This window comes from Cotesia glomerata, linkage group LG5 (assembly GCF_020080835.1).
Source record: "Cotesia glomerata isolate CgM1 linkage group LG5, MPM_Cglom_v2.3, whole genome shotgun sequence".
In the NCBI taxonomy this organism is placed as follows: domain Eukaryota; kingdom Metazoa; phylum Arthropoda; class Insecta; order Hymenoptera; family Braconidae; genus Cotesia; species Cotesia glomerata.
In genome coordinates, this window is record NC_058162.1 from 5,145,601 (window position 1) to 5,164,271 (window position 18,671).

At 25.2% G+C, this 18,671-nt stretch overlaps 3 protein-coding genes across 4 annotated transcripts; 2 read left to right on the top strand and 1 right to left on the bottom strand.

The window, feature by feature from the left end:
* The first annotated feature begins 573 nt into the window (after positions 1 to 573).
* Positions 574 to 7,358, top strand: LOC123264816 (protein halfway-like). 2 transcript variants are annotated; one of them, XM_044728320.1, is made up of 7 exons: positions 574 to 1,423; positions 4,192 to 4,483; positions 4,563 to 4,877; positions 4,978 to 5,147; positions 5,240 to 5,422; positions 6,690 to 6,848; positions 6,947 to 7,358. In XM_044728320.1, the coding sequence occupies exons 2-7, from the start codon at positions 4,192 to 4,194 to the stop codon at positions 7,334 to 7,336; spliced, it is 1,509 nt and encodes a 502-aa protein (XP_044584255.1). In that variant the 5' UTR covers positions 574 to 1,423; the 3' UTR covers positions 7,337 to 7,358. The 2 variants fall into 2 exon arrangements, with proteins under 2 accessions (XP_044584255.1, XP_044584256.1); XM_044728321.1 differs by lacking the exon at positions 574 to 1,423 and adding an exon at positions 1,807 to 1,940.
* A 4,958-nt stretch (positions 7,359 to 12,316) lies between these two features.
* On the top strand, positions 12,317 to 16,301 carry LOC123264810 (bifunctional coenzyme A synthase). Its single transcript, XM_044728309.1, has 4 exons — positions 12,317 to 13,466; positions 15,032 to 15,286; positions 15,376 to 15,558; positions 16,054 to 16,301. The coding sequence occupies exons 1-4, from the start codon at positions 12,522 to 12,524 to the stop codon at positions 16,246 to 16,248; spliced, it is 1,578 nt and encodes a 525-aa protein (XP_044584244.1). The 5' UTR covers positions 12,317 to 12,521; the 3' UTR covers positions 16,249 to 16,301.
* Positions 16,302 to 16,303: 2 nt separating this feature from the next.
* LOC123264860 (intraflagellar transport protein 22 homolog) lies at positions 16,304 to 18,666 on the bottom strand. The gene is made up of 4 exons (XM_044728382.1): positions 18,534 to 18,666; positions 18,291 to 18,460; positions 17,497 to 17,696; positions 16,304 to 16,511 (listed from the first exon to the last, which is right to left on the bottom strand). Exons 1-4 carry the CDS (start codon positions 18,570 to 18,572, stop codon positions 16,357 to 16,359), a joined length of 564 nt encoding a protein of 187 aa, XP_044584317.1. The 5' UTR covers positions 18,573 to 18,666; the 3' UTR covers positions 16,304 to 16,356.
* Between the last annotated feature and the right edge of the window lie 5 nt (positions 18,667 to 18,671).

Consider the following 18,671-nt stretch of genomic DNA (forward strand, 5'->3'; position numbering starts at 1 on the left):
AAAAATTTTGAATAAAGTAACTCATTATTTTATGAATTAATTATAAAATTAAGATGAGGTGAAGAGTGAAAGAAAGTGAGAGAAAAATGACATTAAAAGTAGCTAGATAATTTTTTAATTTTATTTAATAAACAAATTTTTTCTGAAAAATTATTTTTAAAAAATTGCATTTACAATTTTTTAAAAATTCTACATTTCAATATTTTTTTTCTCATTCTTTTTGCAATAATTTATTTGTTAAAAAAATTAAAAAAATTATTAAATATCTACTAAATTAAATGAAAATTAATTTAACAAATATTTTATAATTTTAAGAATTTTTTTAACAACTGAATTATGTCTAAGAAAGTGAGAAAAAAAATTGACATTTAAAAAATAAAAAAAAATCCAATTTTTTAAAAATAATTTTTCGGAGCAAATTTATTTATTAAAAAATTGTCAAGCAACTGCTAACTTTAATGTCATCTAAATTAATTATCATGAAAGAAAAACCCAGTTAAAATTAATGTTTCTTTCTCTCAGTGAATCTTTTATATAGTCTCTACCTCTACTCTACCACATATAATCACTTTCCACTTAGTAAATCAGTAGAGTCCGAGCTTCGAGCTCTGCTTGGCTTAGCTGCGCTATATCGTTTTAACACAGAGTAACATGCCTTTGTTCTACTTAATTTTTTTAACAATCAAATTCATATTTATAAACTAACGACTCATCAAAAGTGTGCAAAGTTCAATTATATTTAAACCTTTAATTTTAAAAGTGAATTAAAAATTTTTAAACCTATAATTAAATTATATATTTATATAATTTGCTAAAAAAATATTTAAAAAAAGACTACAATAAATTAAAGATAAAGATGACGAGATAAAGCAGTAATAGTAACAATGAGAATAATTTTGATTAATTGAAGCGAGGGCAATCTGAGTGACCCAAAGTGTTGTGTTAAACGAATTAATTAGTTTGTGCAGTGTTACTTTAAAAAAAAAAAAATAATTACTGTGTAACATTTATAAACACGTGCCTAAAACTTTTATTTTATTAAAAAAAAAAAGTTATTTACTCATCATTAAAATTTTTTAACTCGTTTGCTGGCGGTATAAATAAAGTACACATTTTATTAAGCATACAAGTGTGTCTATATCTATAATGTTGATTTACTACACGTACATATTAAACGTGTAGATGTGTCATAGCCGCTAGTAGTGAATTTGTGGTTAAAATACTTACACAAGGCGTGTGTGTACACAAAAAAAAATCAACTGGTATATATAGTCGTAATTAAATGTATGACCTTCGTTTAATGCTTAGATATATAATTGATACAAATTTATCAATAGCTAAAATATGTAAAAATATTTTTATTAATATAGAAGAGAATAATTTTTAAATAAAAGGAGAATGTAAAGTAGAACAATAGACAAAGGTAAATATTTATTATTAGGTTGTTAAACTAATGAATGTTTTTTTTTTTTAATTTAAAATATAAAAATTATTTTTAGACAAGTGAGATAAATAGATAATATTAAAGTTAGCCGACGTTTATAATTTTTTTATTTTTTTCCATTTATTGAATTGGAGTAAAAAAATATTTTAAAAATTACACTTAAAGTTTTTTAAGTTTCTTACAAATGACATTTTTTTCTTATTTGCTTGTAATAATTTTTTTAATTAATAAAATTCTAAAAATTTTTAAATGTCGGCTAACTTAATTTTCATGATAATTAGACATATTTTATTGAAATCTTATCAGTTACTCAAGGTTGCTAATAGTCTTTCCATGTTAAATATTTTTATTGCGTTTTATAAATAAAATTTCCCATATTGGAAGCAAAGATTCTGGAGAATATAAAACAAAAAAAAATTTTTAGTAACAGCTGAGCCAGACGCTCCAAGGAGATAAGGCTTATCATAAAAGCATTGAAAAACTACATTCCCACCAGGCTTGTTTTTAAGTTTTTTTTATCTAACTCCATTCGACAAGCTCAAGTTCTTTTAAAATAAATCCATAAAAATTGATAAAAATTAAGTTAGTCGACATTTAAAAATTTTTTTTATTGGAAAAATAAAAAAAAAAATTCATTCGTAAAAAACTTGAAAAACTGTAAGTGAAATTAAAAAAAAATATTTTTTATTTCTAATTTAATAAATGAAAAAATTAAAAAAAAAAAATTAAAAACGTCGGCTAATTTTAGTATTATACACTGAGAAAAAAAATACTTCTAATAAGAAAATTTTCTTGATATATTGTTTTTAAGATTTTTTTATTTAGCTCCATTCGACAGACTCAAATTCTTTTAAAATAAATCTATAAAAATTAATGAAAATTAAGTTAGCCGACAATTAAAAATTAAAAAAATTTTTTTTATCAAAAAAATTGTTACAAAAAAATTTCATTCGTAAAAAACTTGAAAAACTATAAGTGAAATTTAAAAAAAAATATTTTTTATTTCTAATTTAATAAATGAAAAAATTAAAAACGTCGGCTAACTTTAGTATTATACACTAAGAAAAAAAATACTTTTATTAAGAAAATTTTCTTGATATATTGTTTTTAAGATTTTTTTATTTAGCTCCATTCGACAGACTCAAATTCTTTTAAAATAAATCTATAAAAATTAATGAACATTGAGTTAGCTGATATTTTAAAATTAAAAAAAATTTTTTTATCAAAAAAATTGTTACAAAAAAATTTCATTCGTAAAAAACTTGAAAAACTATAAGTGAAATTTAAAAAAAAATATTTTTTATTTCTAATTTAATAAATGAAAAAATTAAAACCTCGGTTAACTTTAATATTATACGCTTAAAAATACTTTTCCTCACTCAGGCGGAAAGTGGCAACTTTCGGCCCCGCTGCGCTAAACGAAATTGCCGCTTTCCGCCTCTGTCGGACAGAAAAATAGTATACAAATCCTATGGCAGTGAAAATAATAAATATCTCAGATCACATATATGTCGACCTCGGCTTCGCCCCTCGGGCAACATATATGTGTTCTGGAGACATTTCTCATTTTCTTGCCACAGGTGTAATATACTATTTTCTGCCCTCAGGCGGAAAGTGGCAACTTTCGGCCCGCTGCGCTAAACGAAATTGCCGCTTTCCGCCTCTGTCGGACAGAAAAAATAGTATACAAACCTATGGCAGGAATAGTATATTACACACGTGTGGCAAGAAAATGAAAATGTCTCAGAACACATATATGTTGCCCGAGGCGAAGCCGAGGTCGACATATGTGATCTGAGATATTTATTATTTTCCTGCCATAGGTTTGTATACTATTTTTCTGTCCGACAGAGGCGGAAAGCGGCAATTTCGTTTAGCGCAGCGGGCCGAAAGTTGCCACTTTCCGCCTGGAGGGCAGAAAAATTTTTTTCGGCTTCGCCTCGGGCAACATATATGTGTTCTGAGACATTTCTCATTTTCTTGCCACAGGTGTGTAATATACTATTATTAAAAAAATTTTCTTGATATATTGTTTTTGTTTTTTTTTTTTATCTAACTCCATTCGACAAACTCAAGTTCTTTTAAAATAAATCCATAAAAATTAATGAAAATTAAGTGAGCTGACATTTTTAAATTAAAAAAATTTTTTTTATTAAAAAAATTGTTAAAAATAATTTAATTAGTAAAAAACTTAAAAAACTGTAAGTGAAATTTTTAAAAAATATTTTTTAGTTCTAATTTAATAAATGAAGAATTAAAAAAAATTAAAAACGTCGGCTAACTTTAGTATTTTTTTTGTAATAATTTTTTCAATAAAAAAAAATTATAAAAATTTTTAGATGTCAGCTAACTTAATTTTCAAGAATATATATTCTTAACTCAAAAACTTGTTAAATTAAATGAAATAATTTTTACATAATTTAAATAAAGCTATTCTTTTGTTTATCTACTATCCAAAGTATTAATAATTAATAATAGAATATTTGATTATCATTAAATTTGTTGAACCAAGAAATTGTTAATTGAGTAAAAATATTTTTTTTTCTAAGTGTAAAAATTAAATAAAATTTTTTTTACTAATAATTTTATAGATTAAATAAAATTGTAAGTTGTGATTTTCTACCGAGTCTTTGCAAATTATAAAATACAAATAATAGAGTTGAGATAAACAAGTTGAATCGTGTGAGAATATATAATGAGTTAAGTGGTGAGACAAAAATAAAGATAAATGTTAATGGGTTTTTCAGATGCATTTCCTGAGTTTGAGTATTTGTATTTATGGATACGTTGCATTTACAAGTGCAAGAACTGAAGAAGATCAAGCATCATCACCTGCAGCCAACACTGAGATGAGACTCGGGATTCCGCCGCCTGAGAGATGTTTTTATCAAGATGCCTCCGAGTGCCCTAAGATTGAAAATCCTGATGATTGTCCCTGTAAAAGAATTCCAATACTTTCATCCAGTAATAATGAGGAATACGCTGTGTTTTGTTGTGATTTACATATCAAAACCTTTGAAACTGGTCTTGCTTGTAGCAGTAAATATTTAAATATTTATTATTGTTATCAATTTATTTAATTATGTGTGTGTTAAATTAATTATAATTATCTTTATAGATTTCCCGGTTAATGTATCATATATTCATATAAGAAATGGTACTTTAGAAGCCTTAAATGTTAGTGAGGTCAGATGGAGACGACTCAAATCACTAGCCATCACAGACGGTAAAATAAATCGTATCAAAGGTCAATTTCTTATGATGACACCGACTCACTGCTTAAATCTATCAAATAATGCTCTTACGGAGATCGAAAATAATTCCTTTACAAGATTATCTCAATTAACAAGTTTAGATTTGTCTTATAATAATATGACACATCTGCCGGCATTAAATATTATGAATGGTCGAGAATTTTGGCTTGATATCTCTGGTAATAATTAAATTTAATTATTTTAAATGGAACTAACATTTAAAAATAAATTTTTTTATACTTTGTAATATTATCTTTAATTATTATTGCTTTATTTAAGGAACTAATACTCTTTGGTGTCATGATGTCTCCCAGTACATAAACAAGACAGGAGATAAACAGATTATTTTTAATCGTGAAAATGAGACAGTTTGCTCAGCTAGTAAAACTTGGAGATGGTTCAATACTACTGAGCAAGTTCCATTGGAACAAGTTAGACTATTAAGTTTGGTAATTTTTTTTTTTTTTTTTTATCATAAAAATACAATTGTAGTCATTTTAAGTATAAAAATATTATAGCTTAAATTTATTATAATTATTAGCTTCAAACTGAGTGTCCAAAAGGAAAAACTTGGCAATGTCAATGTAGTTTTATTAGACTCAATATTGTACAAGGAGAAAAACCAGTAATGGCTGTTGAAGTTGATTGTAGTGGTAATCAATTAACTAGACTACCTCAACGTCTTCCACCGAATACAATCGCTCTTAATGTTTCTTATAATAATGTAAGTAAAGGCTAAATTTTTTTTTAATATTAATTATTTAACTAGCAATCTTGCAGTCACTATGTGACTGCCGTGACTTGTGAACTATAAGTAAATGAAATTTTGCTTTGTTAAATAATGACTTTTGTTAAATTGCACTGTACTTTCTTAAATATTGATGTTTTTAAATATATAAGCTCATCCTGATGCTACACTCATCAAGAGCTTTCATTTGAGTACCCACATGCATTTTTGATATATTTTTCATATATATACCTATATACATATCTAATATATACATAATATATATAAATATATGAAAAATTGATGTGGATACTCAAATGAAAGGTCTCGATGAGAGTAATGTCGGGGTGAGCTTATATCCTTAAAAATGTCAATATTTCACGAGATTCAATATAATTTCTTAATTATGTTAAATTGCACTGTACTTTCTTAAATATTGACGTTTTTAAAGATATAAGCTCATCCCAATGTTACACTCATCCAGAGCTTTCATTTGAGTACCCACATGCATTTTTGATATATTTTTAATATATACATATATATAATATATATGAATATATGAAAAATTGATGTGCGTACTCAAATGAAAGGTCTCAATGAGTGTAATGTCGGGGTGAGCTTATTATCCTTAAAAATGTCAATATTTAACGAGATACAAGGTCATTTCTTAATTATGTTAAATTGCACTGTACTTTCTTAATTATTGACGTTTATAAAGATATAAGCTCATCCTGATGTTACACTCATCAAGAGCTTTCATTTGAGTACCCACATGCATTTTGATATATTTTTCATGTATATATATATATATATATATATATATATATATATATATATATATATATATATATATATATATATATATATATATAAATATATGAAAAATTGATGTGGGTACTCAAATGAAAGGTCTCGATGAGTATAATGTCGGGCTGAGCTTATATCCTTAAAAAAGTCAATATTTCACGAGATACAAGGTCATTTCTTAATTATGTATCTAGAGATTTTGATAGAGCATTTTCGAATGCAGCCTAAATACTTATCATAATAAATTGACTATCGATGAGAATGATATGAAACCTTGAAAAGGCACACATTCAAATCAAGACCTTTGCAATGACACTAAATTTCACTAAAAAAAACCGATTTTATCATATGACTATCCTTGACACAAAATTTTTCTTATTCTCTTAATAATATAGATAATTGACTCCAAATTTTTGTAATACATTGAATAACAGTTAACATTTGTCATTCGTTATAGATAACGACTCTTGATGAAATAAGTGGAAATTTATGGTACCATGATCTTCAGAAATTTTATGCTGATTACAACAACATTACTTCGATTAATAAAATTGAAGGATCGAAATTTTCTGATAATTTTGAGTTTTTAAGTCTCCGCCACAATAAAATTAAATCAGTACGTATATCATTATTATAATAATTCATAATTTTATAATAAAATATTTTTTCGATTTACTTAATGATTAATAATATTTTTTCTGAATTTATTTAAAGGTACCAACGTATATTTTAGTACCTAATGTTCACAATAAAAATCATCTAAGTCATCGATACGTCAAACTAGGTGGTAATAAATTGCTTTGTAATTGTAACACAGCAAAGTATTTAAAACCATGGCTGCAAACAAATATACTTGATCCTGATGAGGTTCTTTGCGAAAATGTTAAGGAAAAAGTTGTTGACTTAGAACCGTCCAAAATGTGTGTTCATCCTGGTGATTGGACCGACTATATATATTACTTGATTGCATTTGAAACATTAATGCTAATAAGTCTTATTGCTAAAGTGTCTTATGATTATTGGATTTTCAAAACCGCAGGATATTTACCTTGGCCGGCAAATAAAATGCCGAAACTACCTTGTGATTGGTTGTGCGAGGCATAAATTAAAAATATATATGTATATATTTGTCCATTTATTATATATTGACCATATATTTTTAAATTAATATAAGGTAAAAGCCCCAATAGATGATCACGTACCAGTATATGATCACTCCAAGTATTTGTAGATCTATATTCACAAATATAGGTATACAAATACATGGAGTGATCATATACTGGTACATGATCATCTATTGGGGCTTTTACTTTACTGAGTTTGTTACAAACAAAAAAAATTTATAAATATTGATCGAATCAATAATCAAAAAAGTGATATTTTTAAAATAGATTCATAACTTTTAGCAAGATATTTTTATATATATACTTTATGATGTAAGCTTTTAATTGAACAAATTTACATTATTTTGTATTAGTTATTTGTACATAAAAAATTAATTTACTAGATCAGACTGATGCTCTTGTTAAATTTTTTTTTTTTTTTAATGAATAAATACTGACGAAACAAACAAAATTTTTGTTTTTAATTATAAAATTCTAACGCATGATATTTTTTTATTTAATGAAAGTAAAAGACCCAGTTATTGACACTTTCAATTCTATTCTAGTTGAAATAATAGCGTGTTCTAAAAAAATCATTTATCTTAAAATTTATAATTCAAAAATTATATTTATTAATTTATTAAAGTCGATTTTTTTATTTAATTTAAATAAAATTGCAAGAGTCAATAACTAGTTCAGTGTCAATAACTGGGTCTTTTACCTTATTAAGAAAATTTATTTTTATGCTTAAGTAAAAATATACTTTAGTCGTGCAAAATCGTGATTCCAGTTATTATCTTATATACATTTCTATGATCTTAAAATAAATAATTTTCTCGTATTAAATATCTAGTTTTTATTTATCATCTTTACTTATATATTTATGTTTATTTTTGTTCTTAGATAATTTATTTACGCTTATGATTTCAGTAAATTTATTTAGTTCCTTATCTTTATTTGCAAATCTTTCTTTATATTAACCAGCATACTCATATTTGTTTGTTTAAAAATTTTCTCTCGTTGAATAAATAAAAAAAATAAAAAATACACTCTTTATCATATAATAGAAGAGATCTCAAAAAGCGCAAATAGAGAATATCTTCTTTATTTAAAAAATTTTATTTTTATAATGTTTATTTTATTTTTATACTTAAAAAGTTTTCAAATATTTTATCAAAAAAATTGGGCAAACCAAATTATGGTTTAATTTATTATTTTTAAATTATTCTAAGCGTTAAAAAAATTTTATTCATTTAAAATATATATCTGGAAAATTTTTTATCAAATAGAAATTAAAAAAAATATATACTGCAGGAATTAAATTATTAAATGGTGTCTCGAGTAGCATTTTTTTTTTTTTTTTTAGCATTTCCATTTGTTTAGAAATTCTAATTTAAAATAATAGGAAATGTTATGAAAATAAATTTAGCAGATATTAAACAATTTTTAGATTTTTTTTTAACAAATAAATTATGGCATAAAAATAAGAAAAAAAAAATTAGCATGTAGAAATTTAAAAAAATAAAAAATGAAATTTTTTTTTATTATTTTTTGGAACAAATTTGTTTGTTAAAAAAAATTAAAAAATTCTCTAATGACTGCTAACTTTACTGTCATGGAAATGTTTCTTTAGATTAAATTACATTAAAGTTAGCAGTCACTTGACTATTTTTTAATTTTATTTAACAAAAAAATTTGTTCTAAAAAATTATTTTTCAAAAATTGCATTTTTAATTTTTGAATGTCAATTTTTTGTTTTTTTTTTTGACATAATTTATTTGTTACAAAAATTCTTAGAATTATTAAATATCTTCCAAATTAATTTTTATTTAGATTAAACAATTTCATTATTCCCAAAAATGACAGACATTAGAAATTTTTTTAGATTTTTATAACAATGAAATTATTATCAAAAAAATTATGAGAATAAAGTTAGCCGACATTTAAAAATTTTTAGAATTTTTTCTATTGAAAAAATCATTACAAAAAAATTTTTTTTTTTAATTTTATTTGTAAAAATTTTGAAAAACGTTAAGTGAAATTAAAAAAAAATTTTTTTAGTTTTATTTTAATAAACTAAACAAAATCAAATATCAAAAATGTCGTTTTACTTTATTATTATAAAAAAAGTTAATAAAGAAATTCCATTTATGAAAAGTGAAAAAAATTATTAGTGGAAATTTTTAAAAGAATTTTTTTACGCTTTTTTTTTTTTAAGCTAACTTCAGAGTTACCAGATGCGGCGACTTATCGCCATTTAGGCTACTTATAACAAGGCTCGGCGACTAAAATGTTATTGAAGGCGACTTTTGAAATTAAACAACAGAATGACAATTTTTTTTATTATTTTTATAAAAATTAATAAAGACTACGAAGAATTTTATTAAAGTTTTTATGTTTCATGAATACTACTTGAAATTTAGTCATGTTTATGTGAATTTAAATATTTGTGGAATAATTTTAATAACTTTTGTGGGTTGCGGTCAACTAGTCAGATCGACAACATTCCAAATTATTAAAACTCTAGAAAATTTAAAATTCCGCTACATTCAAAGTTTATAAAATACATTAGCTTAAATAGAATAACAGCCGAAAAACAATTTTGTAAATTATAAAACACCGGGTTATCGAATAAAAGTAAATATAAATCTTATATTCCTCAAGAGTTAAAATTAATTTGATTTCGAAAAAGGGTTGTTCCGACGTATATTCATCCGAATACTCATCTATCCGAATAATGATTCGGCCGAAAATTACTCATCCAAAAAATTGGAAATTTTTCTTAGATGGTCCACCTTTACAATCATGAAATTTGAGTGTTTTCCATACATGCTTGTAAATTAAAATAAAATTAATTTTTAAAAATTAATTAATTTAAAATTAATTTAAAAAAATTTCTAATCTAATTATAAAATTATTTACATTTTTCGGCTAAATGAGTGTTCGTCTGTTCATTCATTTTGGCGTATAAATTTTCGTTGTTATGTTTTTTAATTTATTGAGACTTTGTGACTTTGAAAGATTCTATTAATATAGCTTTAGATTTTTCTTTATTTAAGATTATATTATTCGGAATTTTAAAATTTGTAAAATTAATTATTTTAAATTACATTTAATATTTACTTTCTAAGTTCTAGTAATTTGTTAATTCGAAATGTTGTTAGTCTGACTAGTTGACTGCAACCCACTTTTGTGATGATTTTCAATTACAATACGTATAATTGTACACTTTTAGAGTGAGAAAGATTACCTGAGTGATTTAATCACAATATTACGATGAAAATATATGTTAATTTATCGAAACTAATTTTATATTTCATGAATATTACTACGTAAAATTTAGTCAATGTTTATGTTAATTTAAATATTTGAGGAATAATTCTACTAAGCTCGGTGACGATTTTCAGTTGCAATACATTTGATAGCGCAGTTTAGAATAAGAAAGATAATTATTCAATGCCGATGACTGATTACCTTAGTGATTTAATCACCACATTACTATTGAAAGTATTTATAATATTAGAGTGTCCGTTATTTACCAATTTGGTTTTTGACTTTGCAGTGCTCATTAGATTTTTAGTTCGTGATCTAATAAAAAATATCAAACCCATATAAGCCCATATAAGCCCTTAATATTGATATTAAACCGTGCCACAAAGACGATACATTTCCTATTTAAATAATTTTGGGTTTTGGCACGTTTTACAATTAATTTTTTTGTTTCTATGCCAATTCCATGTATGGCAATGGCAAACAAGTATTATTGTAGAAAATTGGACATTCTATGCATAGAAACAAAAAAAATTAATCGTAAAACGCGCCAAAACCCCATGTTATTTAAATGAGAAATGTATCGTCTTTGTGGCACGGTTCAATATCAATATTAACGGCTTATATGGGTCTGATATTTTTTAAGGTAGTTGTTGCGTGATAGGCATTTCAACAGAAAATTATGAAATATTTTTTATTGAAAGATAAATATATTAATAATTCACTACCAAAATTTCAGATCAATTGACCGCACCGTTTTTGAGTAATTAATTTTCGAAATTGTATCTTTTACACGTAGAGGTATAGAGAGATGGTAAAGTTAGTATGAAATCTTCCGTACCACTCGAGTGGGCCAAAGATTTCATATTAACTTTATCATCTCTCTATACCGCTACGTGTAAAAGATGCAATTTCAAAAATTAATTACTCAAAAACGGTGCGGTCAATTGATCTGAAATTTTGGTAGTGAATTATTAATATATTTATCTTTCAATAAAAAAAATTTCATAATTTTCTGTTGAAATGCCTATCACGCTACAACTACCTTAATAGGTCACGAACTAAAAATCTAATGGGCACTGCAAAGTCAAAAACCAAATTGGTAAATAACGGACACCCTAATATAACATATATGTTAATTTATCTAAACTAATTTTATGATGAAAATTTCACTTCATAAAACTTACTTGAATTTGGTATTCTAACTTTAGTTTTGTTAAATGATAATAATTTTATAATTTTCAATAAACCAGATTTGAAAAAAAAAATTATTTAATTTTTATAATTTGAATTGATCGCGGCGACTTTGGGCGACTTTAGCGCCACAGATCGGCTACGCGCTGAAAAGAAAGTCTGGGTACCCTGGCTAACTTCAGTATCCTATAATAAAATCCTATAATAAAATTGAGATGAAATGTATGTGGCATCAAACTATTCGTAACGTGATTGGTCGAATATATTCCTAATTTTTTCCTTATTTTTTTCCTTATAAAATTGAGATGAAATGTATGTGGCATCAAACTATTCGTAACGTGATTGGTCGAATATATCATAAGCATGAAAATATATGCAAATGCTATAGTCAGGCGCGCGCTTGCGCGCGCAAATTCAAATTCTAGTCATCATATAAAAACAATTTACGGCGTAAGTACTGCCATCTTTGAGTTCAGTTTAAAACATATTTAAGTTTTGTTTATTTTTCACAGTCGTATTTATATTATTTTTCATAATAATAAAATTTTTAACTAATTAACATTGACGGCATTATTTTTTTTGTTGTATCATTTCACCTTGATAAACTTGACGGTTAAACACACACAAACTCACTGTAAAAAACTCTTAGATAATATAAATAAAAAATTTAATAGTTAAAGTGACAAATTGAGGTTTGTTTTTGTAATAGTTGTCATGTTAAAATGGCAAATACTGTGTTATTAATATTAACAAATTCATCAAAAGTAGGCAAATTATTACCAGTAATCCAAAGACATGTATCTAAAACACTTTATATACAATATTTTCCCGACAAACATTTACCATCTGGTAGTTATTCATCATTACTCCAATGGAAATTGTTACCCAACCATTACCAAAAGATTGCTAATATTTACGCACTAGCAACAACATTCTTGTCAAAAATAGACGTCAGAGTATTAATTTCAAGTACTAAAAAAAGTTCATTAATCTCTACAGTGCGTCCTATTGAGTTAGTAATTTTCGACAGGAATTACAGTAAAGAGGATGCTAAAATGTTTGTTAAAAATTGTATAAAAAATTCAGCTGAGCCGTGTAATTTTATGGCTATTAATAATGATAATCAAGATGCAGATGAATGTTCAGCTGAAACTCTTGATGATGATGATGTTAATAACAACGAAAATAAAATATATAATAATACAGTTCTTGGTGGAACATTTGACAGACTTCATAATGGCCATAAAATTTTATTAAGTAAAGCAATACTTGAATGTTCCAATAAATTAACAGTAGGAGTTACGGATAGCAGTATGATATCTAGAAAAATATTATGGGAGTTGATAGAACCATGTGAAAAAAGAATGACCGCACTGAGAGAATTTCTTAATGATGTAAATCCAAATTTAATTTATGATATTGTACCTATAAGTGACGTCTATGGACCAACCAAGGATGATCCTTCATTTGAAATGATTGTAGTTAGCGAGGAAACCCAAAGAGGTGCAGCTAAAGTAAATGAGCTACGTCTCGAAAAAGGATTAAATCAATTAGATATTGAAGTTGTTAAATTAGTTGAAGATTCTCATCATAGGAACAATGAAGAAAATAAGATAAGCTCAAGTAATTATAGGATAAGGTTGCTCGGTACTCGATTAAAAGAACCGGTAAGTAATAATATTGAGAGTAAATAGCAACCTTGCAGTCACTATGTGACTTGTGAACTATAAATAAATGAAATTTTGCTTCATTAAATAATGAATTTTGTTAAATTGCACTGTACTTTCTTAAATATTGACGTTTTTAAAGATATAAGATCATCCTGTCGTTACACTCATCAAGAGCTTTCATTTGAGTACCCACATGCATTTTTGATATATTTTTCATATATACATATATGTAATATATATATAAATATATGAAAAATTGATGTGGGTACTCAAATGAAAGGTCTCGATGAGTGTAACATCGGGATGAGCTTATATCTTTAAAAATGCCAATGATTCACAAAATACCGAGTCGTTTCTTAATTATGTTAAATTGCACTGTAATTTCTTAACTATTGACATTTTTAAAGATATAAGCTCAGCCCGATGTTGCACTCATCAAGAGCTTTCATTTGAGTACCCACATGCATTTTTGATATATTTTTCATATATACATATATTTTTCATACATACATATGTATAATATATATAAATATATGAAAAATTAATGTGGGTACTCAAATGAAAGGTCTCGATAAGCGTAATGTCGGGGTGAGCTTATATCTTTAAAAATGTCAATAGTTCTCAAGATACAAAGTCATTTCTTAATTGTGTCAAATTGCACTGTACTTTCTTAACCATTGACATTTTTAAAGATATAAGCTCAGCCCGATGTTACACTCATCAAGAGCTTTCATTTGAGTACCCACATGCATTTTTGATATATTTTTCATATATACATATATATAATGTATATAAATATATGAAAAATTGATGTGGGTACTCAAATGAAAGGTCTTGATGAGTGTAATATCGGAATGAGCTTATATCTTTAAAAATGTCAATAGCTTACAAGACACAAGATCATTTTTAAATTATTGATATTTTTAAAGATATAAGCTCATCTTGATGTTACACTCATCATGAGCTTTAATTCGAGTACCCACATGCATTTTTGATATATTTTTCATATACACATATGTATAATATATATAAATATATATGAAAAATTGATGTGGGTACTCAAATGAAAGGTCTCGATGAGTGTAACATCGGGATGAGCTTATATCTTTAAAAATGCCAATGGTTCACAAAATACCGAGTCGTTTCTTAATTATGTTAAATTGCACTGTGCTTTCTTAACTATTAACGTTTTTAAAAATATTAGCTCATTCCGATGTTACACTCGTCAAGAGCTTTCATTTGAGTACCCATATGCATTTTTGATATATTTTTCATATATAAATATATATAATAAATATAAATATACAAAATATATGAAAAATTGATGTGGGTACTCAAATGAAAGGTCTTGATGAGTGTAACATCAAGATGAGCTTATATCGTTAAAAATATCAATAGTTCACAAGATACAGGGTCATTTCTTAATTATGTATCTTGAAATAGAGCATTTTCAAATGCAGCCTAAATATTTATCTTTTAAATACTATATTAATAAATTACACTAATAATAATGAGAATACGTTAATTAATAAAGCAATCGTTTATTTTTACTGTTTAATTAGAATATTACTGGGAAATCTTTGAAACCTTATATTATTGGTCTAACTGGAGGAATCGCTAGTGGTAAATCTTCAGTAGCTGAAAAACTAAACTCTCTTGGTGCTGAAATAGTTCACTGTGATAAATTAGCCCATGATCTATACAACCCCGGCCAGCAGTGTTTTAATCAAGTTGTAGAAAATTTTGGACAACAAATATTGACTTCAAGCGGTCAAATTGATCGCAAAGCTCTAGCAAATATTGTCTTCAATAATAAGGTAATTTACGTAAAGTTAATAATTAGTACTAATACTGTAAGTACTTCAATTTTTATTTAATCTATCAATTTTTTACTGTAATAATATAGGAAGAGCTTGATAAATTAAATAGAATTATGTGGCCAGCAATTCTTGATGTTGCAATGAATAAAATCAAAGAATTACAAGCTCAAGGAGCAAAAATAATAGTAATGGAAGCAGCTGTTCTTATTCAAGCAAAATGGCAATATGTTTGTCATGAAATATGGACTTGTATTATTCCTCATGAAGAGGTAAATCATTGTCTTTTTATTTATTAAGGGGGTATTCTGGTCTAGAAGCATGAAATTTCAGGTAATTTTTAAAGAGCCGTAAAAAAATAGGCAATCAATATTTTTACTATACATTTTTTTATGAGCTATTTATTAACATTATAAGAATACAGAAAAAAAATAAAAAAAGTTCAAAGTTCAAAAAATTAGCAGCTGAAAAAAATAAAAAAGATTATTAATCTAGAGTAATATCGCCGTGGTTGGAACTAAAAGTTGAAAAAAAAATTTTTTTCATCAGCTGCTAATTTTTTGAATTTTTAACTTTTTTTATTTTTATCTGAATTTTTATAATGTTAATAAATAACTTTTAAAAAAATGTACAGTAAAAATATTGATTGCCTTTTTTTACGGCACTTGAAAAATTACCTGAAATTTCATGCTTCTAAACCAGAATACCCCTTTTTAAATTACAATTTATAGTAATGTAATATATAGCATAATTCAATGTGATAACAGGCAGTGAAACGAGTAATGGAACGGAATAATTTAAGTAAAGAAGAAGCTGAAATGAGGATAAAAGTTCAACCAAGTAATGTCGAGCAGGTTAACGAAGCAACTGTTGTCTTATCAACTTTATGGAGTCATGATGTAACTCTTAGCCAAGTCCAAAAAGCATGGGAATTACTAAATCAATTTTTATCTAAGCAATAATTTATATAAATGAAAATTTTTTAATTGGATAGAGAAAGAGATTGTTAATACATATTTTTATCGTTAAAAAATCTTTTATTTCAACCATATTTTTTATATTTAAATAGTTTAACTATTCTTTAGAATATTATTTTCCTCATGGTCGCTCTTTTCTTGAATTCTGGTCATCAAAGTGCTCAAAAATGTTTGAAAGTCTGATTTCAATTTGTTTCTATTTTCTTCTACATTGCAATTTACTTGAGATATTTTAGCGAAGACACTGGCTGAAGAAATATAAGAATTATTAGTGGTTATTTTTTAAGGGGGTGTTCTGATCTAGAAGCATGATTTTCAGGTAATTTTTTGAAGTGCCATAAATAAAAGGCTTGATATTTTTATCATATATTTTTTTCCAAGTTATTTATTAACATTATAAGAATACAGAAAAAAATAAAAAAGATTATTAATCTAGAGTAATGTCGCTATGGCTGGAATTACGGTCATCCCCAAGTTTCAAATTTTACTAGTTTAAAAAATTCAAAAAAATGTAAAAAATGTGGTAAAAAAAATCTTTTTAATCTAATGTAATCCGAGGATCAATACTAAAAATTTAGTATTGATTTTTTTCATGATCTTTGATCCTCGGATTACATTACATTAATTTACTTCAGTGTCAGGATCGTAATAATCTTTTTAAAAAATGTTTTTAAAAAATCTCAGAAACTATGCATTTTATCGGAATTCAGGTTGTTAGATTTTTGCTAGATAAAATAATACTCTTTTGAATACAGTTGTTATTATTCTGAATAAAATAGTTTTTAATGTTAAAACAATTAATTAAAAACGAACCTATTTTCGAAAAATATTTTAGGATACAAAAAATTTTGGAGTCAAAATGACCCCCAGTGTATTCCAAGGGTTAATAATCTTTTTTATTTTTTTCTGTATTGTTATAATGTTAATAAATAATGAAAATTAAGTTAGCCGACATCTAAAAATTTTTAGAATTTTTTTTTATTGAAAAATTTATTATAAAAAAATAAAAAAAAATTTTCATTTGTAAAAAACTTGGAAAACTATAATTTAATAAATGAAAAAAAATTTTTAAATTTGAAACGTCGGCTAACTTTAGTATTATTAATAAATAACATAAAAAAATGTATGGTAAAAATATTGATTGCCTTTTTTTACGGCACTTCAAAAAATTATTTGAAATTCATGCTTCTAGACCAGCATACCCCCTTAATTTATAATCAATTTAATACCTACACAATCGTTTAGGTGCATCGACAACTTGTTTATCTGATTCAAAAAAAAATACGACACAGTCTTTAGGTTCTAATTGAGATTTTAGTACAAAGTAGTTATAAAATTTTTCAAGTTCTTCAATTTGATCATCTGTTTTTTTATTATATACGAATATTAGTCCTTGTACATCTTTTCTTAATGCCGACCAACAATCTTCAAACCTAAAAATATTTTTTTTTATAATACAAGAATATATGGTAATTATTTATAAGTGGGGTCCACCCTATTTTTGGCTATGTCTAGTTGAAAAATTAACATTTTTTATTTTTTTTTTATTCTGCTTGTTTTTAGAGCTAATTTATAATAAAAAATATTGTGAAAAAAAAAAAAAATGAAGATTTCGATAGCTTTTTTGCCTTCAAAAGTTGGAAAAAAGTTTAGCTCTCATTTTTTTGGATAAAATTTCTATTTTATCTTTTTTTGATGTTTTTGATTTTTTTTTTTTTTTTGAAAAATACATAAAAAATCGAATTAAAAAAAAAAAGTTGAATGTCACAATTTAAAAATTTTTTTGAAAATTCGTTAAAATTGTGATAATAAATTTTTTTTTTAATTGTTAATTTTTTTATGTATTTTTCAAAAATAAATATATCAAAATTAAAAAAAACTCAAAAATTTAATTTTATTTAAGATATTTTAAAATAAATTTTTTTACTAAATCAATTTTTTTTTATTAAAATTAAAATGGTGAACCCCACTTATAAATAATTACCGAAGATATTTATTATTTTAATTTTTTATTTAATTTATTTTACTTATGATCGCCGCTACAATCCCACAATTCAATATCGATTTTTATTTTTTTATTTTTAACTTCAATATCCGATGCTTCAAATTCTAATATTCTAACACCTTGTGTAGGACGATAATCATAACCCATTCCTGTGGCATCGGCGAGAAAATTAGCAATTGTTGTTTTTCCAGTCTAATAATTATTTTTTATTATTATTAATTACTACTTATTTGCAGTAAGAAATAATTTTAATAATAATACTTACCGCAACTGGGCCAATAATAACTATTTTCAACGGCTTCATGTTGATGTGTACACTCAAGAATTAAAACAGGGGATACTTGTAAAGAGAAGGAATGTTTTGAACAAGGTTGCCTTGGCAACGAAATAAAAAACAAAATAC